The sequence below is a fragment of the Dendrobates tinctorius genome, unplaced genomic scaffold, assembly GCF_039654945.1.
Source record: "Dendrobates tinctorius isolate UK_male_01 unplaced genomic scaffold, ASM3965494v1 ptg000107l, whole genome shotgun sequence".
NCBI lineage: Eukaryota > Metazoa > Chordata > Amphibia > Anura > Dendrobatidae > Dendrobates > Dendrobates tinctorius.
The window spans coordinates 2833535-2849810 of NW_027361775.1; the positions used below are offsets into that span (position 1 = coordinate 2833535).

Consider the following 16276-nt stretch of genomic DNA (forward strand, 5'->3'; position numbering starts at 1 on the left):
CAATTCTGCGTTGAAATAGTCAAATGGTGCTCATCCCCTTCCAAGCTCTGCCATGCACCCAAACAGTGTTTTACCCCCACATATGGGGTATCAGCCTACTCAGGACAAATTGCAAAACAACTTTTGGGGTCCAATGTCTCCTGTTACCCTTAGGAAAATAAATTGGGGCAAAAATATCATTTTTGTGGAAAAAAATATGATTTTATTATTTTCACGCCCGGGCGTTATAAACTTCAGTGAGGCACTGGGGGGTTCAAAGTGCTCACCACACATCTAGATAAGTTCTGTGGGGGTCTAGTTTCCAAAATGGGGTCACTTGTGGGGAGTTTCAACAGTTTAGGCACATAAGGGGCTCTCCAAAGGCAACATGACACCCACAGAGCATTCCATCAAAGTCTGTATTCCAAAACGTCACTACTTCCCTTCCGAGCCCTGACGTGTGCACATACAGTAGTTTTCTCCCACATATGGGGTATCAGTGTACTCAGGACAAATTGGACAACAACTTTTGGGGTCCAGTTTCTCCTGTTACCATTGGGAAAATAAAAAAATTGGGGACTAAAAGATCATGTTTTGTGGAAAAAAATATTATTTTTTTATTTTCACGCCCGGGATTATAAACTTCTGTGAAGCCCTTGGGGGTTCAAAGTTCTCACCACACATCTAGATAAGTTCCTTGGGGGTCTAGTTTCCAAAATGGTGTCATTTTTGGGGGGTTTCCACTGTTTAGGCACATCAGGGGCTTTCTAAATCCGGCATGGCGTCCAATCCCAATTCCAGCCAAAAAAGTCAAATGGCGCTGCATCCCTTCCGAGCTCTGCCATGCTCCCAAATAGTCATTTACACCCACATATGGGGTAGCAGCATACTCAGGACCAATTGCACAATATCTTTAAGGGTCCTATTACCCTTGGGAAAATAAAAATTGGGGGTGAAAAGATAATTTTTGTGAAAAAAAATATGATTTGTACGGCTGTACGTTATAAACTTCTGTGAAGCCCTTGTGGGTTCAAAGTTCTCACCACATATCTAGATAAGTTCCTTGGGGGGTCTAGTTTCCAAAATGGGGTTACTTGTGGGGGGTTTCCACTGTTTAGGTACATCAGGGGCTCTCCAAACATGAAATGGCATCCGATCTGAATTCCAGCCAATTTTACATTGAAAAAATCAAATGGCGCTCCTTCCCTTCTGAGCTCTGCCATGTGCCGAAACAGTGGTTCCCCCCACATATCAGGTATCAGCTTACTCAGGAGAAATTGCACAATAACTTTTGCAGTCCAACTTCACCTGTAACCCTTGGTAAAATAAAAAAAATTGGACCTGAAGTAATTTTTTTGTGAAAAAAAGTTAAATGTTCATTTTTTTTAAACATTCAAAAAATTCCTGTGAAGCACCTGAAGGGTTAATAAGCTTCTTGAATATGGTTTTGACCACCTTGAGGGGTGCAGTTTGTAGAATGGTGTCACTTTTCGGTATTTTCTATCATATAGACCCCTCAAAGTGACTTCAAATGTGATGTGGTCCATAAAAATAAAATGGTGTTGCAAAAATGAGAATCGCTGGTCAAATTTTAACCCTTATAACTTCCTAAGAAAAAAATTTTGGTTCCAAAATTGTGCTGATGTAAAGAAAACATATGTGAAATGTTATTTATTAAGTTTTTTGTGTGCCATATATCTGTGATTTAAGGGCATAAAAATTCAATGTTGGAAAATTGCGAAATTTTCAAAATTTTTGCCAAATTTCTGTTTTTTTCACAAGCGCAAGTTATTTGAATGAATTTTTACCACTAACATGAAGTACAATATGTCACAAGAAAACATTGTCAGAATCACCGGGATCCATGGAAGCGTTTCAGAGTTATTACCTCATAAAGGGACAGTGGTCAGAATTGTAAAAATTGGCCCTGTCGTGAACGTGCTAACCACCCTTGGGGGTAAGGGGTTAAAATAAGCCCTGGAGGCAGAGTTATTTTCCAGTACACAAACTCCCCATAACCTGGAAGAATAAATTTGCATAATGCCAAAGAAGATGATTTCTCAGCAACAAGGCATCTGATATGAGGCATACAGGTAGCACTTTTTTCAGCAGTCTATAAACCCATATTAATGGTTTAGATAGGTCAAATGTGGTGAGAAACTCCCTTTAAAATCTTGTAAACTATATTTTTGCATGCTTATACATGCAGTGGCCTGTAAAAGTTTGGGCACTCCTGTTCAAAACTACTTTTAGGCTGAGTTCACACGTGGCGTTTTTTTCGCGTTTCCACGGCAGTTTTAACCACGCGATTTTGCCGCGAAAACGCGAAAAATAAGCATCCCATGCATTCCTATGGGATTCCGCAATGCTGTGCTAATGCTGCGGTTTTTACCGCGGCGGAATCGCTTCGCGGTAAAAACCGCAGCATGCTCATTAATTTGCGGAATCGCGGCGATCCCGCACCCATAGGAATGCATTGTTCCGCTTACTTCCCGCATGTGGCTGTGCACACCATGCGGAAAGTAAGCAGAACAATTGCGGATGGTACCCATGGTCCGGAGGAGAGAAGACTGTCCTCCGGGCTTTGGGTACCATATCCCTGTAAAAAATAGAATTTAAAATAAAAAATATTGTTATTCTCACCCTCCGACGTCCCGCGCAGCCTTCCCGCTTCTCTTCACGCTCTCGTTCCCAGTAATCCTTTGCGAAAATGCTCGCGATGACGTCCATTCTCGCGGGATCGCGAAGTCTCGCGGTCATTCGCGCGACGTCATCGCGAATTACCGCGAGACGTCGCGATCCCGCGAGAACTGATGTCATCGCGGGCATTTTCGCAAAGGATTACTGGGAACGGATGCGCGGGACGTCGGAGGGTAAGAATAAAACCATTTTTTATTTTTTTTTACATTCTATCTTTTACTACTGATGCTGCATAGGCGGCCTCAGTAGTAAAAAGTTGGTCACACTGGTCAAACACTATGTTTGACCAGTGTGACCAACCTGTCAATCAGTTCTCCAAGCGATGCTACAGATCGCTTGGAAAACGCTAGCATTTTGCAAGCTAAATACGCTTGCAAAATGCTAGCTTTTCCGCGGGAAAATCGCGGGAATTTAAAATGCGATTTTCCCGCGGACTGGAATACCGGAATTCTCGCGGTAATTTCCGCGAGAGTTCCGGTACGTGTGCACTTAGTCTTATTGTGAACAGTTAAGCAAGTTGAAGTTGAAATGATCTTTAAAAGGCCTAAAATTATATATATATATCTATAAAGCTCAAAGTGTGTATGTATGTATGTATGTATGTGTGTGTGTGTATGTCCGGGATAGGCATCCGCACCGTCGCAGCTACAGCCACAAAATTTGGCACAGTCACACGTCTGGACCCCGAGAGTATCCTAAGCTATGTTGTGAGGTGAAATTTTAACCCCTGGCATTCCAATTCACCAAACAATTTTGCCCCTATCTACATACTGGGGAAAAAGTGTGTGCGCATCAAGCCCCGCCCCTCATTATGATGTCATAATGCCCCTATCTACATACTGGAGATACAGTGTGTGCATTTCAAGCCCTCCCCCTCATTATGATGTCACAATGGTTGCCATGGCGACGCTGATGTCATCAAGTCTCGCCGCTCATTATGATGTCATAATGTTTGACTATGGGATGGAGGATGTGTGATGGGTATATGGGCACTGGACTATGGGATGGAGGATATGTATGACGGGTATAAGGGCACGGGACTATGGGATGGAGAATATGTATGATGGGTATATGGGCACGGGATTATGGGATGGAGGATGTGTGATGGGTATATGGGCACTGGACTATGGGATGGAGGCTATGTATGATGGGTATATGGGCACGGGACTATGGGATGGTGGATATGTATGATGGGTATATGGGCACTCGACTATGGGATGGCGAATATGTATGATGGGTATATGGGCATGGGACTATGGGATGGAGGATGTGTGATGGGTATATGGGCATGGGACTATGGGATGGAGGATGTGTGATGGGTATATGGGCACTCGACTATCGGATGGAGGATATGTATGATGGGTATATGGGCACGGGCCTATGGGATGGAGAATATGTATGATGGGTATACGGGCATGGGACTATGGGTTGGAGAATATGTATGATGGGTATATGGGCATGGGACTATGGGATGGAGGATATGTATGATGGGTATATGGGCACGGGACTATGGGATGGAGGATAATTATAATTTGTTATAACTAACCACAGTTAGTTACTATGCCCGGGCAGCGCCGGGCTCTTCAGCTAGTTTATATATATATATATATATATATATATATACAGTATATATATATGTGTGTACAGTATATATATATATGTGTACATATATATATACATATACTGTATATATTTCTTAATATTCATCTTTTACATTTTAAAAATTACAAAAAGGAAAAATGTGCCGATGCAACAGTTTTGTAGCCAGGCAAGAGCCTTTCAATTCATGTTTGAAGGCTTTTCATCTATTCTTTCTTTAAAAATTCCTCCAGTTCTGTGACATTCCTGGGTTGTGTTCCATGCACTGCTACTTTGAAGTCTAACCACAGATTTTCAATGACGTTCAGATCAGGGAACTGTGATGGCCATTGTAAAACCATCAGTTTGCACATTTTGAGGTAGTCTATTTTGGATTTTCTTCAGCTTCATTATAGATGGTGTTGTTTTTGTTGAAATTTCATTGAATCCATTCTTCGCTCTACCTATAAAATGTTCCCCGTGCCATTAACTGCAACACAACCCCACCGTATGATTAATCAACCCCATGCTTCATGGTTGGCAAGGTGTTCTTTTCCTGATCATTGTGGCCAAAGAGTTCTGTTTTAACCTCATCAGTCCACATGAGTTGCTTCCAAAAAGCATCAGGCTTGTTTAGATGTTATTCTGAATACTTTTAATGCTGAATTTTATGGTAAAGACTAGTGATGAGCGAGTATACTCATTACTTGAGATTTCCCGTGCATGCTAGGAGTGCGGTATGGACCCCAAACTTTACTGTTTGGGTTTGCTCATCGCTAGTTATAAACTTTTGATAAGCACCTGCAAGTCCAAAAGAGCCAAGATAAATTCTTTGTGGGTGTAATTTCAATTTCAAGGAAAGTTGGTGTAGTAGAAGAAAGACAAGTTTTTTCCCTACAAAATAGGAGGATGTCCTATGCCAGTGCCAGGAAATGTGATCAAGACTAATTGTGTCCTCAGTGGTGAGAAATACCGTCAGATAATTATTAGTGATGAGCAAGTATACTCGTTACTCAAGATTTTCTGTGCATGCTCAGGTGATCTCCAAGTATTTGGATGTGCTCGGAGATTTAGTTTCTGTCACTGTGGCTGCATGATTTGCGGCTGCTAGCCAGCCTGAATACATGTGCGGATTGCCTGTTTGTTAGGAAATCTCAAGTAACTACTATCCTCGCTCATCACTAGTAAGGACGTAGGAGAGGTTTTTCTTCTGATGACTATTTCATGAAGGCCATATTTGTGCAGGTGTCTCTGAACAGTAGAACAATGTACCACAACTCTAGAGTCTGCTAAATCTTTCTAAAGGTCTTTTGCAGTCAAGCTGGGGTGCTGATTTGTCTCTCTAGCAATCCTAGGAACAGCTCTCACTGAAATTTTGCTTGATCTTCTAGTCGATATCTTGACCTCCACTGTTTGTGTTAACTGCCATTTCTTAATTACATTTCAAACTAAAGAAAGGCCCATTTTTTAATTTAAAAAATGTAAAAAATAAATATATATATATATCTATATATATAGATATATATATATAGATATTTAACTATATATATAGCCTAAAATACAAAGGAAGTTTGTCATTTTTAACTTTAGCCATTTTAGAGATCATTTCATCTTCAACTTGCTTATCTGTTCACAGGGTTGCTCAAACTTTTACATACCACTGTATTTATTTCTGAGTGTATAATATGACCAAAAATTTACAATATGTGTATTATTTAAGAAAAACAAAATGAGAAGAATAAATGGAAATGGGACTTTTAATATGTAGTAAACCTTATGGTATGAAAGCGTATTTTTTTCGTAATGTTTTCACAAGAAGTAAAAAGACTTGGTTCGCACCACATTTTTGAATTATAGCAAAAAAGCAGAAAGGCATCCCATTCCAGACATAATATTATTATTATTATGTAAACTAGGAAACAATTATGTCAGTAATTGTATAGAGCTCATTTTGCATGCTGTTTCTGTTTTTAACTTGTGCTGGTACTTTTTTCTAATTTTGAAAAAAATATCCTTTCAACAGGGTGCAAGAAATGTGTGTATACAAGTATATAGTATTGCTTTACCTCGGCAATTGCATTATCAATGTTTCATACATTTTAGTAAATGTTCACTGTCATTTTAACAAACTTTGCATAAATCAATAATAAAAGTGAATATAAAAAAACCTTTGGAATACATCTTATTAGAGAAATTTGCTTCTTTCTCTAATGGTGAGCCACTTATTCCTCTCTTGCCCCTTGAGCTCATCCTCAGTTTTATTTTTTTTTTTAAATTAGTTACACCTGTTTTTATACTACGTATAGAGGGGAAGGGGTGAGAGAAGAAGTAAGGAAAAGAATGATACACTGTCAGAGAAGCATACACACAGATGAAGCAGCAGTTTTTCTAGCAAATGATTTAGATTTTCCCAGAACTGTATTCACAGCCACACAGCTGAGTTTTGCTGTATAGTGTCTTTCATGCTGCTGCTACTGATGTCTGTATGCTATATAGAAAAAAAGGCAGATATCCTGCTGATTCTAGCTGTCATATAATAACTAAAAATTATGATATTTCTCATGTGCACACATGACAACCTGTACTGGAAGGTTGCTTAAAATGATTGGTACTCTTGAAAGAAGCACTCCTGTTAATTTTTTAAATAACTAAACTGGGAAAATGGTAGTGTAGTGTCAGTGTATTAGTATATTCACTGATTGCCATCTTGTCAGGTATCCACCACTGCTCTCTTTCCATTCTGAGTCAGGTGACGACTATTCATTCTCTCCGTTTTACTCTTCACTTTATGGGCCCGATTAATCAAGATCTGTGTTGTTAACGCCGGTCTTGATGAGGGAGCATGCTGGAGTCAGACACTTCTGATTAATGAAGAGGTGAATGCAATCAATAACATCAGAAGAGAGGCATGCACCTTTGTGTGTGTCTTGCCAGAATTCCTGCTGCAGCCCTTGCTGGAGTAAGATTTGTGGCGTATCGAATGTGGCTGCTAGTCATTAATTTGATGAGCAGCAGTCGCCATGTTCCTCCCCAGCTCAGCCATAAGATGGCAGAAGTCACAAAACAGGCGCAGCTCCAAGTTGTGAAGACTTCTTGCACAAAAGCTTTGATGCATAGTGTGAGAAATAAGTCTCTTTTAGAATCTAAGCCTATATAGGCTTGTTCTGATTCCTCATAGGCTTACATTGTAAAAATCACATTCAGGTCACCCCGGAGAGTCTGAATTACTGCCATGAGATGTCAGAAGAGGAGAAGAGCAGTGGTGGATACCAGAGAAAGCACTAAATTTATAAACTTAAATTTAGCAAGCAAAAAAATAATGGAAGTCCTTTAACAACAATGGATAATGAAAACAGGAGCTGTCACTTAGGCATCAGTGGATGTGAAAATACAAAGTTTACTCATACAAATGCATAACACATATCCCTCTTATCTACTGAACCTACTTAACAGGGAGAAAAAGGAGAACATGGCCTACTAGGTTCACAAGGATATAGAGGAATTCCTGGACTCACAGGTGCCAAGGTAATGTGCAATTTTTTAAATAAATTAGTGTTCAATTAAAAAATTAGTATAGTACTTCAACTTTTATAGTTTATTAGCTTTTTAAATTTAAAGGTGCTATCTAGCTTAATGATATTAAGGCTATGTCTTATGATATAAGGATATGTCATTAAGGATAAGATATTAACAGATATTGTCCAATCTTGTGGGGAAAGTCTGCAGTCATTCTACAGTATGTGACTGCAGACTTCTGAATCCTTATGTGCATTGCATGCTGTCAGGATTCTCCAGTGTGGCAACTTGCATACATGCGGTCACATGCCAACTGGATGTGCTCAGCCTCACTTAATACAAGTGAATTGTGCGAGGCTGAGCATGTCTAGTCAGAATGTGACTGGAAATATACTAATTGCATATCGGCGATGACGTGACTGTGTAGGGAGGATGAAGGGACAATCGGGTACCTGCGTGCCAGTTCCGGAACTTGAGAGGCTGCATCCACTGTTCCCGAGGGAAAGCTTGAAGGAGGCGGACCTTCCCTGCAGCCTGGGGGAAGCCTGAGTGAGCCGGACATTCCTCTTGACCAAGGGGGGTGGGGAGAGCCTGTAAAGCGCACACAGCAACAAAAGAAAAGGGGGAAAAACCATGCAAAGGAGGGCAGTGTGGAACCAGCGCAGAGCAGTGTGGAGTGTGCTCTGTTTCCCTCTCCAGAGAGTGCTGCAGCAGGCCTGAAGGACAAGGACTGCTGTATTGAGAGGAGTAGTGTGCTCAGCGGCATTCTGGAGAGAGACAGCCAGAGAGAACAGAGCCGTGCGAAGCAGAGCCATGCGGAACAGAGCCAGAGGGAGCAGAGCCGTGTGGAGCAGAGCCAGATGGAGCAGAGCCTTGCGGCGCAAAGCCATGCAGAGCAGAGCCAGAGAGGGCATAGCCATGCAGAGCAGAGCCAGAGAGAGCAGAGCCATGCAGAGCCATGCACACAGAGCAGAGCCGAGCCTGGTGTTGCAGCAGCCACAGAGAGAAGTGCTCCATCCTAGTAGCACCAGTGCCATGCAGAGACCAGGATGTGCAGTGTGTCCAGTGACTGCCAAAGAACTGGGTGCTGTACACTATGTGACCGTGAGTACCGCACATGCGCTGCCCAAGAGAGACCTCATACGAGACTGACACTTGCGCCTTGACATTTTCAGCAGATCGTCGCCCTGACACTTGTGCCCTGATGTTTTCAGCAGATAGTTGCCCTGACATTTGTGACCTGACTTCTCCAGTGAAGATAGTTTAGGAGCCACGATAGGCTCGTAAAGGACTGTGGCCTGTGCCTTTGTTAACCACTGCAGTATATTGACTAGGGGCAGTGGAAGGTACGGGAGAGTGACCACTGCCACCAGAACATGGACCATTGACAACAGCATCACTCTGGAAAAAGACTCTGCACCCACTGCTTCAAATTAATCTCTATTACAATAAATTGTCAGACATATTGGTGGACAAGTGTCAAATGCTTCTACCCATGTTTTGCGTACATGCATGGCAATTTTTGTCTTGCAGTACTGCTTTAGAATCCACTTTCTTAGTTCTGAACTCAAGTTCAGTGTCATCATAAACAATATCAGGTAAAACAATAATCCCTTTATCCAAATACTCTAGTCTTTCCAATTGCTGCACTGCTATTTAAATGTCCGTACTTTAACTGCCACCTTGCTGTGTGTCACTGTATAGGTGTCCTACAAAACTGGGTTTATCCTCTTCACTCCACAGCCAATTCCCATTTTTTTATCTTTGTTTTTTCATCCCTTTCTTCCAAGAGCCATAACTTTTTCTAATTTTCTGTTCACGTAGTCGCTTGAAAGCTTGTTTTTTTTCTCAGATGACTTGTACTTTAGCATGACACCCACCATTTTATCATGTCATGCACTGGAAAATGAGAAAAAAATTCCTGGTGGCAAAAAAAATGCAATTTCACAATTGTTTTGATTTTTTTATCTACCATGTTCACTATATTGTAAGACTGACCTGGCAATATGATTCTCCCGGTCAGTACAAATACACAGATAACACACATGCATAGTTTTTTTTTTATTTAAATGGTAAAATAAAATCAGAAATTTGTAAAAAAAAAATAAATAACGCTTCAAATTTTAGGGCTATGGGGCTATGTGATACCATCTGGGGTAGATACAATATTTTGACCACCTCTTATTGCATTTTATTGCTATTTTGCAACTGCCAAAAAGTAACAATTCTAATTAAACAAAAGGGGGTAATTTGAACATTTGTGTTTTTTTCTTATTATTTTTAAAAACATAGTTTTTTTTATACTTTTTACTGTATTTAAACTTTACAACATGCGCTATACATGTACAGCACATGTTGGGTCTCCCCTTTGATGAGGGCTCCAGCGCTGAGCCCACATCTTTTCTGGTACATGTTAGCCGATTTGAACAGCTGACATGTACCCCTAACAGCCGCGGTTGGAATTGCGATCCATCCGCTGCTGTTAACCTGTTAAATGCCACTGTCAATCTCTAACAGCAGCATTTAACATGATCGCGCCAGAAGTGCATCACTAATCCCACCCATCGGCACCCGTGTCACATGACCGAGGGTCGCTGATGGGTTGGCATGAGCAGCACTGCTATACATTGAGGAAATCACTCTCCTTTGGACATCAGATAAATGTTGGCTTTTACAGTAGTATTGTAATAACGGGGGTAATAACGGGAGTCTTCAGCAGATCCTCGACTGTCATGGTGACCCATTGGTGCACCGCAATTACTACTTCACGGGCACACCGATGGGTGCATGAAATAATGCACCCTTTGCCGGCGCTTGTTAAGTGCTTCTGTCAAAGATTGACAGCAACATTTAGCAGGTTACCAGCTTCGCTCCACCTGCATCTCTCAAAAGCACATGATGGCATGCAAGCCCATATCAAAGACAGGGACACGACATACATGTACATCATATGTAATGAAGGGGTTAAGTATGTCTATACTCATCAATACTCTTTCTTTCATACATTTGCAAAAGCATCACAAACTAATTAGACGTACACAGCGGGACAGAGGGACTTGTATTAGAAGTAGGAAATGTCGGTCTGAAAAAGAGAAACTTGGGATACTTGTAATTCACATTGAACCAAGAAACTCTTATCAGCCCCAGTTTTTTTTGAGGCATCGTTTAGTGGATGCAATTATACTCACTAATATAATTTAACTAGTGTGCTACAATGAGTCTGTTTTTGCTATGATATTTTAGTGTCTTTACACATTTGCTCTCTCCATAAAGCATAAAAGTAATTTTTTTACTTTCTCTTTTGATTTTTATAGGGTGATAAAGGAAATCAAGGTGAACGCGGTATTCAGGTACAAGTTTTGTAACTGTAATAAAATCTACTATAACATAATACCTCTCCTGCATTTTTTTTATTTCACTGCTGGTATGGTCCTCATAATCTAGGTAATGTGATGCTAGTCTTATACTTATTTGCTGCCATCTTCAGCTTTTCCCATCGTTTCTCCGCCATTTTGTGAGCGCAACTTCTGACTAACTGGAAGTCAGAGTTAATGGTGACAAGCTCTCAATGCAAGTCTATGAAAGCCTTGTTCTTACTTTCATAGATTTACATTGAGTTGTAACTTCTGGATCGCCCAGCAAACACTGGAACGATCTGTAAGTGAAAAACTGCTGGAGACCAACCAGAGTTGCGCCAATAAAATTTGAAGACATCTGCTAGAGAGTATAAGGCTGTAGTCACACACAACATATAAATAAGGTCCGTTTTTCACTGACCAGAATCGCACAAATGTTTCAAGAACAGTGATCCGTATGTCATCTGATTGTAATGCCAGGATGCGATTTTCTCGCTTCTAAGCATCCATGTGACATCCGAATGTCATCCGCATGGAGAGATTTTCTCGCCGGCTTGCATAATGGACATATAATGGATCCCAATGACAGGTTAAAATACAAATGAAAGAATAGATATATACACATAGAATACATATATATACAGTGCCTATAAGTAGTATTCAACCCCCTGCAGATTTAGCAGGTTTACACATTCGGAATTAACTTGGCATTGTGACATTTGGACTGTAGATCAGCCTGGAAGTGTGAAATGCACTGCAGCAAAAAAGGATGTTATTTCTTTGTTTAATTTTTTTTAAAATTGTGAAAAGTTTATTCAGAGGGTCATTTATTATTCAACCCCTCAAACCACCAGAATTCTGTTTGGTTCCCCTAAAGTATTAAGAAGTATTTCAGGCACAAAGAACAATGAGCTTCACATGTTTGGATTAATTATCTCTTTTTCCAGCCTTTTCTGACTATTTAAGACCCTCCCCAAACTTGTGAACAGCACTCATACATGGTCAACATGGGAAAGACAAAGGAGCATTCCAAGGCCACCAGAGACAAGATCGTGGAGGGTCACAAGGCTGGCAAGGGGTACAAAACCCTTTCCAAGGAGTTGGGCCTACCTGTCTCCACTGTTGGGAGCATCATCCGGAAGTGGAAGGCTTATGGAACTACTGTTAGCCTTCCACGGCCTGGACAGCCTTTGAAAATTTCCTCCCGTGCCGAGGCCAGGCTTGTCCGAAGAGTCAAGGCTAACCTAAGGACAACACGGAAGGAGCTCTGGGAAGATCTCATGGCAGTGGGGACATTGGTTTCAGTCAATACCATAAGTAACGTACTCCACCGCAATGGTCTCCGTTCCAGACGAGCCCGTAAGGTACCTTTACTTTCAAAGCGTCATGTCAAGGCTCGTCTACAGTTTGCTCATGATCACTTGGAGGACTCTGAGACAGACTGGTTCAAGGTTCTCTGGTCTGATGAGACCAAGTTCGAGATCTTTGGTGCCAACCACACACGTGACGTTTGGAGACTGGATGGCACTGCATACGACCCCAAGAATACCATCCCTACAGTCAAGCATGGTGGTGGCAGCATCATGCTGTGGGGCTGTTTCTCAGCCAAGGGGCCTGGCCATCTGGTCCGCATCCATGGGAAGATGGATAGCACGGCCTACCTGGAGATTTTGGCCAAGAACCTCCACTCCTCCATCAAGGATCTTAAGATGGGTCGTCATTTCATCTTCCAACAAGACAACGACCCAAAGCACACAGCCAACAAAACCAAGGCCTGGTTCAAGAGGCAAAAAATCAAGGTGTTGGAGTGGCCTAGTCAGTCTCCTGACCTTAACCCAATTGAAAACTTGTGGAAGGAGCTCAAGATTAAAGTCCACATGAGACACCCAAAGAACCTAGATAACTTGGAGAAGATCTGCATGGAGGAGTGGGCCAAGATAACTCCAGAGACCTGTGCCGGCCTGATCAGGTCTTATAAAAGATGATTATTAGCTGTAATTGCAAACAAGGGTTATTCCACAAAATATTAAACCTAGGGGTTGAATAATAATTGACCCACACTTTTATGTTTAAAATTTATTAAAATGTAACTGAGCAACATAGCTTTTTGGTATGTAAGATTTATGCATCTGTCAATAAATCCTGCTCTTGTGTGAAGTTTGAAGGCCCTAACTTATTTGCATCTTATCAAACCTGCTAAATCTGCAGGGGGTTGAATACTACTTGTAGGCACTGTATATTGTCATAGAGACATATATATTTATATTTCATAGAGTTCTAGATAGAAGACTAGCCACTAAATCAATTGCCGGCTTTTGTAAAATCATTACAGAACCTGACATGAAATGACCATGGTTTGCATACAGTAAACCATTTCATTTCTTTTAGCTTTTATATGTCTTTGACTAATAATTAGATTAGTGCATGTGTGTAAGATTTGGAACATGTCGGTATTAAATTAACGGGTAAATACATTGAAAAAATTGCGTGGGCTCCAGCAGTATTTTCTCCGCCAGAGAGGGAAAGCCAGTGACTGAGGGCAGATATTAATAGCCTAGAGAGGGACCATGCTTAATGCCCCCCCCTGGCTACAAGCATCTGCCCCCAGCCACCCCTGAAAAGGCGCATCTATAAGATGCGACTTTTCTGGCACTAAGCCTTTCTATTCCCATTGCCTTTAGCAGTGGCTCATGGGATAATAAGGGGTTAATGTCACCTTGCTATTGAAAGGTGACATTAAGCCTAATTAATAATGGAGAAGGGTCAATAAGACACATATCTATTATTAATCCTATAGTAGCAAAGGGTTAAAATACACACAGACAATAATTAACAATTATTTAAATGAAATAATGACACAAAGTTTTTGACCAAATTTGTTATGCTGCCAATCCAACAGAATCCCTTGTTCTCCTGTAAAAAAAATAAATAAAAAACAATATCCATGCTTCTCCGCAGTTCAGTCGTCAGGTCCCCCACTGCAATCCATCACAAGGGGTTAACTAGTTTACAAACAGGACCGGTGCTAATACTACCGGCCTGGCTGTAAACCACTGCAGAAAGAATTAAATCATGTCTGTGCAGGCGCCCCGGCTGACCGGGGATGAACTGATTAGCGTGGGAAAGTTTCTTTTTCCCATGCTGTCAAGTTCACCTCAGGTCAGCCAGGGATTCCGCGCAGCCTCAGTGACGTCAGCCCCTAGTCCAAATTGTTGGAAAAAAAATTCTGTATTTTGAAATTCCTTCTGAGCATGAATTAATTCTTATAGTGCTAAGACTACTCATTTTTCAATGATCTACTGTAATTTTGGGCTACAGCACAGACAACACAAGAATAGATGTCATTTGATACCATCTTATACAATCAACTTGAAGAGGAGGACATTATATCATGTGTCAAAATCCCTGGGCATTTTCTACACACTCCTGCGGAAGAACTTAGGACCTGCAACTACGAAAGGGACTTAAGACAGAAAACGTCCCTGGAATTGCACTTTAGCAGAATACCTTAAAGCACAACATGTCCCCGAGGACTTCGGGTCTTATTAATCCTTTTTATGACATTGGGCGTAATAGTACGCCCATGCCAGACTCCCCCTGTTTGGTGCGGGCTCTGCGGCAGAGCATGCACCTTTCCGGGCACATGACAGCTGATCTGTACAGCTGATATGTGCCCGCAACAGCCGCGGCATTTATCTCGCACTCAGCGGAAGCGTGTGGCTAATCCCGCCCATCTGTGACCCCGTCACATCGAAAATCACCGATGGGTTGGCATGATAACCAGAGGTCTGCAGCAGACCTCTATGGTTGTCGTTGCCAGATTGCTATGACAGCCATCCCGTGGTCGGCGCTCATAGCAAGTAAGCATTTCAGCTACACACAGGTGATCTGATCATCACCTGTGTGTAGCAGAAGCGATCAAAGTATTTCAGCTTCTAGCCTCCCATGGAGACTATTGAAGCATGCAAAAAGTAAAAAAATGTTTTAAAAAATGTTAAAAAAGTATATAAAAGTTCAAATCACCCCTCTTTTGCCTCATTCAAAATAAAACAATAAAAAAAATCAAATATACACATATTTGGTATCTTCGTGTTCAGAATCACCAAATCTATCAATATAAAAAAAGAATTAACCTGATTGCTAAATGGCAATGTTCGTCGCTACATTGCAATAAAATGCAATAACGGGCTATCCAAAGATCGTTTCTACACCAAAATGGTATAAATAAAAACGTCAGCTCGGTGTGCAAAAAATAAGCCCTCACCCAGCCCCAGATAACGAAAAATGGAGATGCTACAGGTCGTGGAAAATGGCTCCTTTTTTAACAAATTTTGGAGTTTTTTTCACCACTTCAATAAAAAAGAACCTAGACATGTTTGGTATCTATGTATTCGTAATAACCTGGAGAATCATCATCATTTAGTGAACATGGTAAAAAAAAGAAAAAAAAACTGTGGAATTGCACTTTTTTGCAATTTCACATTACTTGAATTTTTTTTCTCATTTTCCAGCACATGATATGTTAAAACCAATTGTGTCATTCAAAAGTACAACTTGTTTTGCAAAAACAAGCCCTCACATGACCATATTGACTGAAAAATAAAAAAGGTTATGGTTCTGGAGACAAGGGTAGCAGAAAATGGAAATTCAAAAACTGAAATACCCTTGGTCATTGAGAGAGCAAGACCAGCTATATTGTATTGAATTATTGTATGATTTACAGATATCCTTGATAAAGGCCCGACACCAAAATGTTGGATAAAATTGCCTGTATTTTCACATGGTTGGTGAATTCATGTATAAATTTTCAAACATATAACTACTGTCTCATCTTCTGCACCAAAGGTTGCCTACTATGACTTTTATGTAATAACATTTATTTCATCTCATTTGTTAAAGGGCCAAAAAGGAATGAATGGTTCTCCTGGTAATGAAGGAATTAAGGTATAGAATATGAATAATACATTTTAACAGATGATTAGCCACATTGTTGTGTTTGGAATACACAAGAAATTTTAGTGGGATGTGACAGCAATCTAATTGGTGCCCCTATTCTTTTGTAAATTGTATGCAGATCCTAAGCAAATATCTAATATTTTTGCCAACATTTGCTTGATTCAATTCTAAATGGGTTTCATATTAAAGTA

General features: G+C 40.8%; 1 protein-coding gene across 1 annotated transcript in view; it reads left to right on the top strand.

Moving 5' to 3' along the window:
- COL21A1 (collagen type XXI alpha 1 chain) overlaps positions 1 to 16276 on the top strand; it is a 526378-nt gene that overhangs the window by 445654 nt on the left and 64448 nt on the right. Inside the window, exons 22-24 of the mRNA XM_073589133.1 lie at positions 7711 to 7782; positions 11088 to 11123; positions 16029 to 16073. Of these exons, the coding sequence (XP_073445234.1) occupies positions 7711 to 7782; positions 11088 to 11123; positions 16029 to 16073 (153 nt within the window). The remainder of the gene's footprint in view (positions 1 to 7710; positions 7783 to 11087; positions 11124 to 16028; positions 16074 to 16276) is intronic.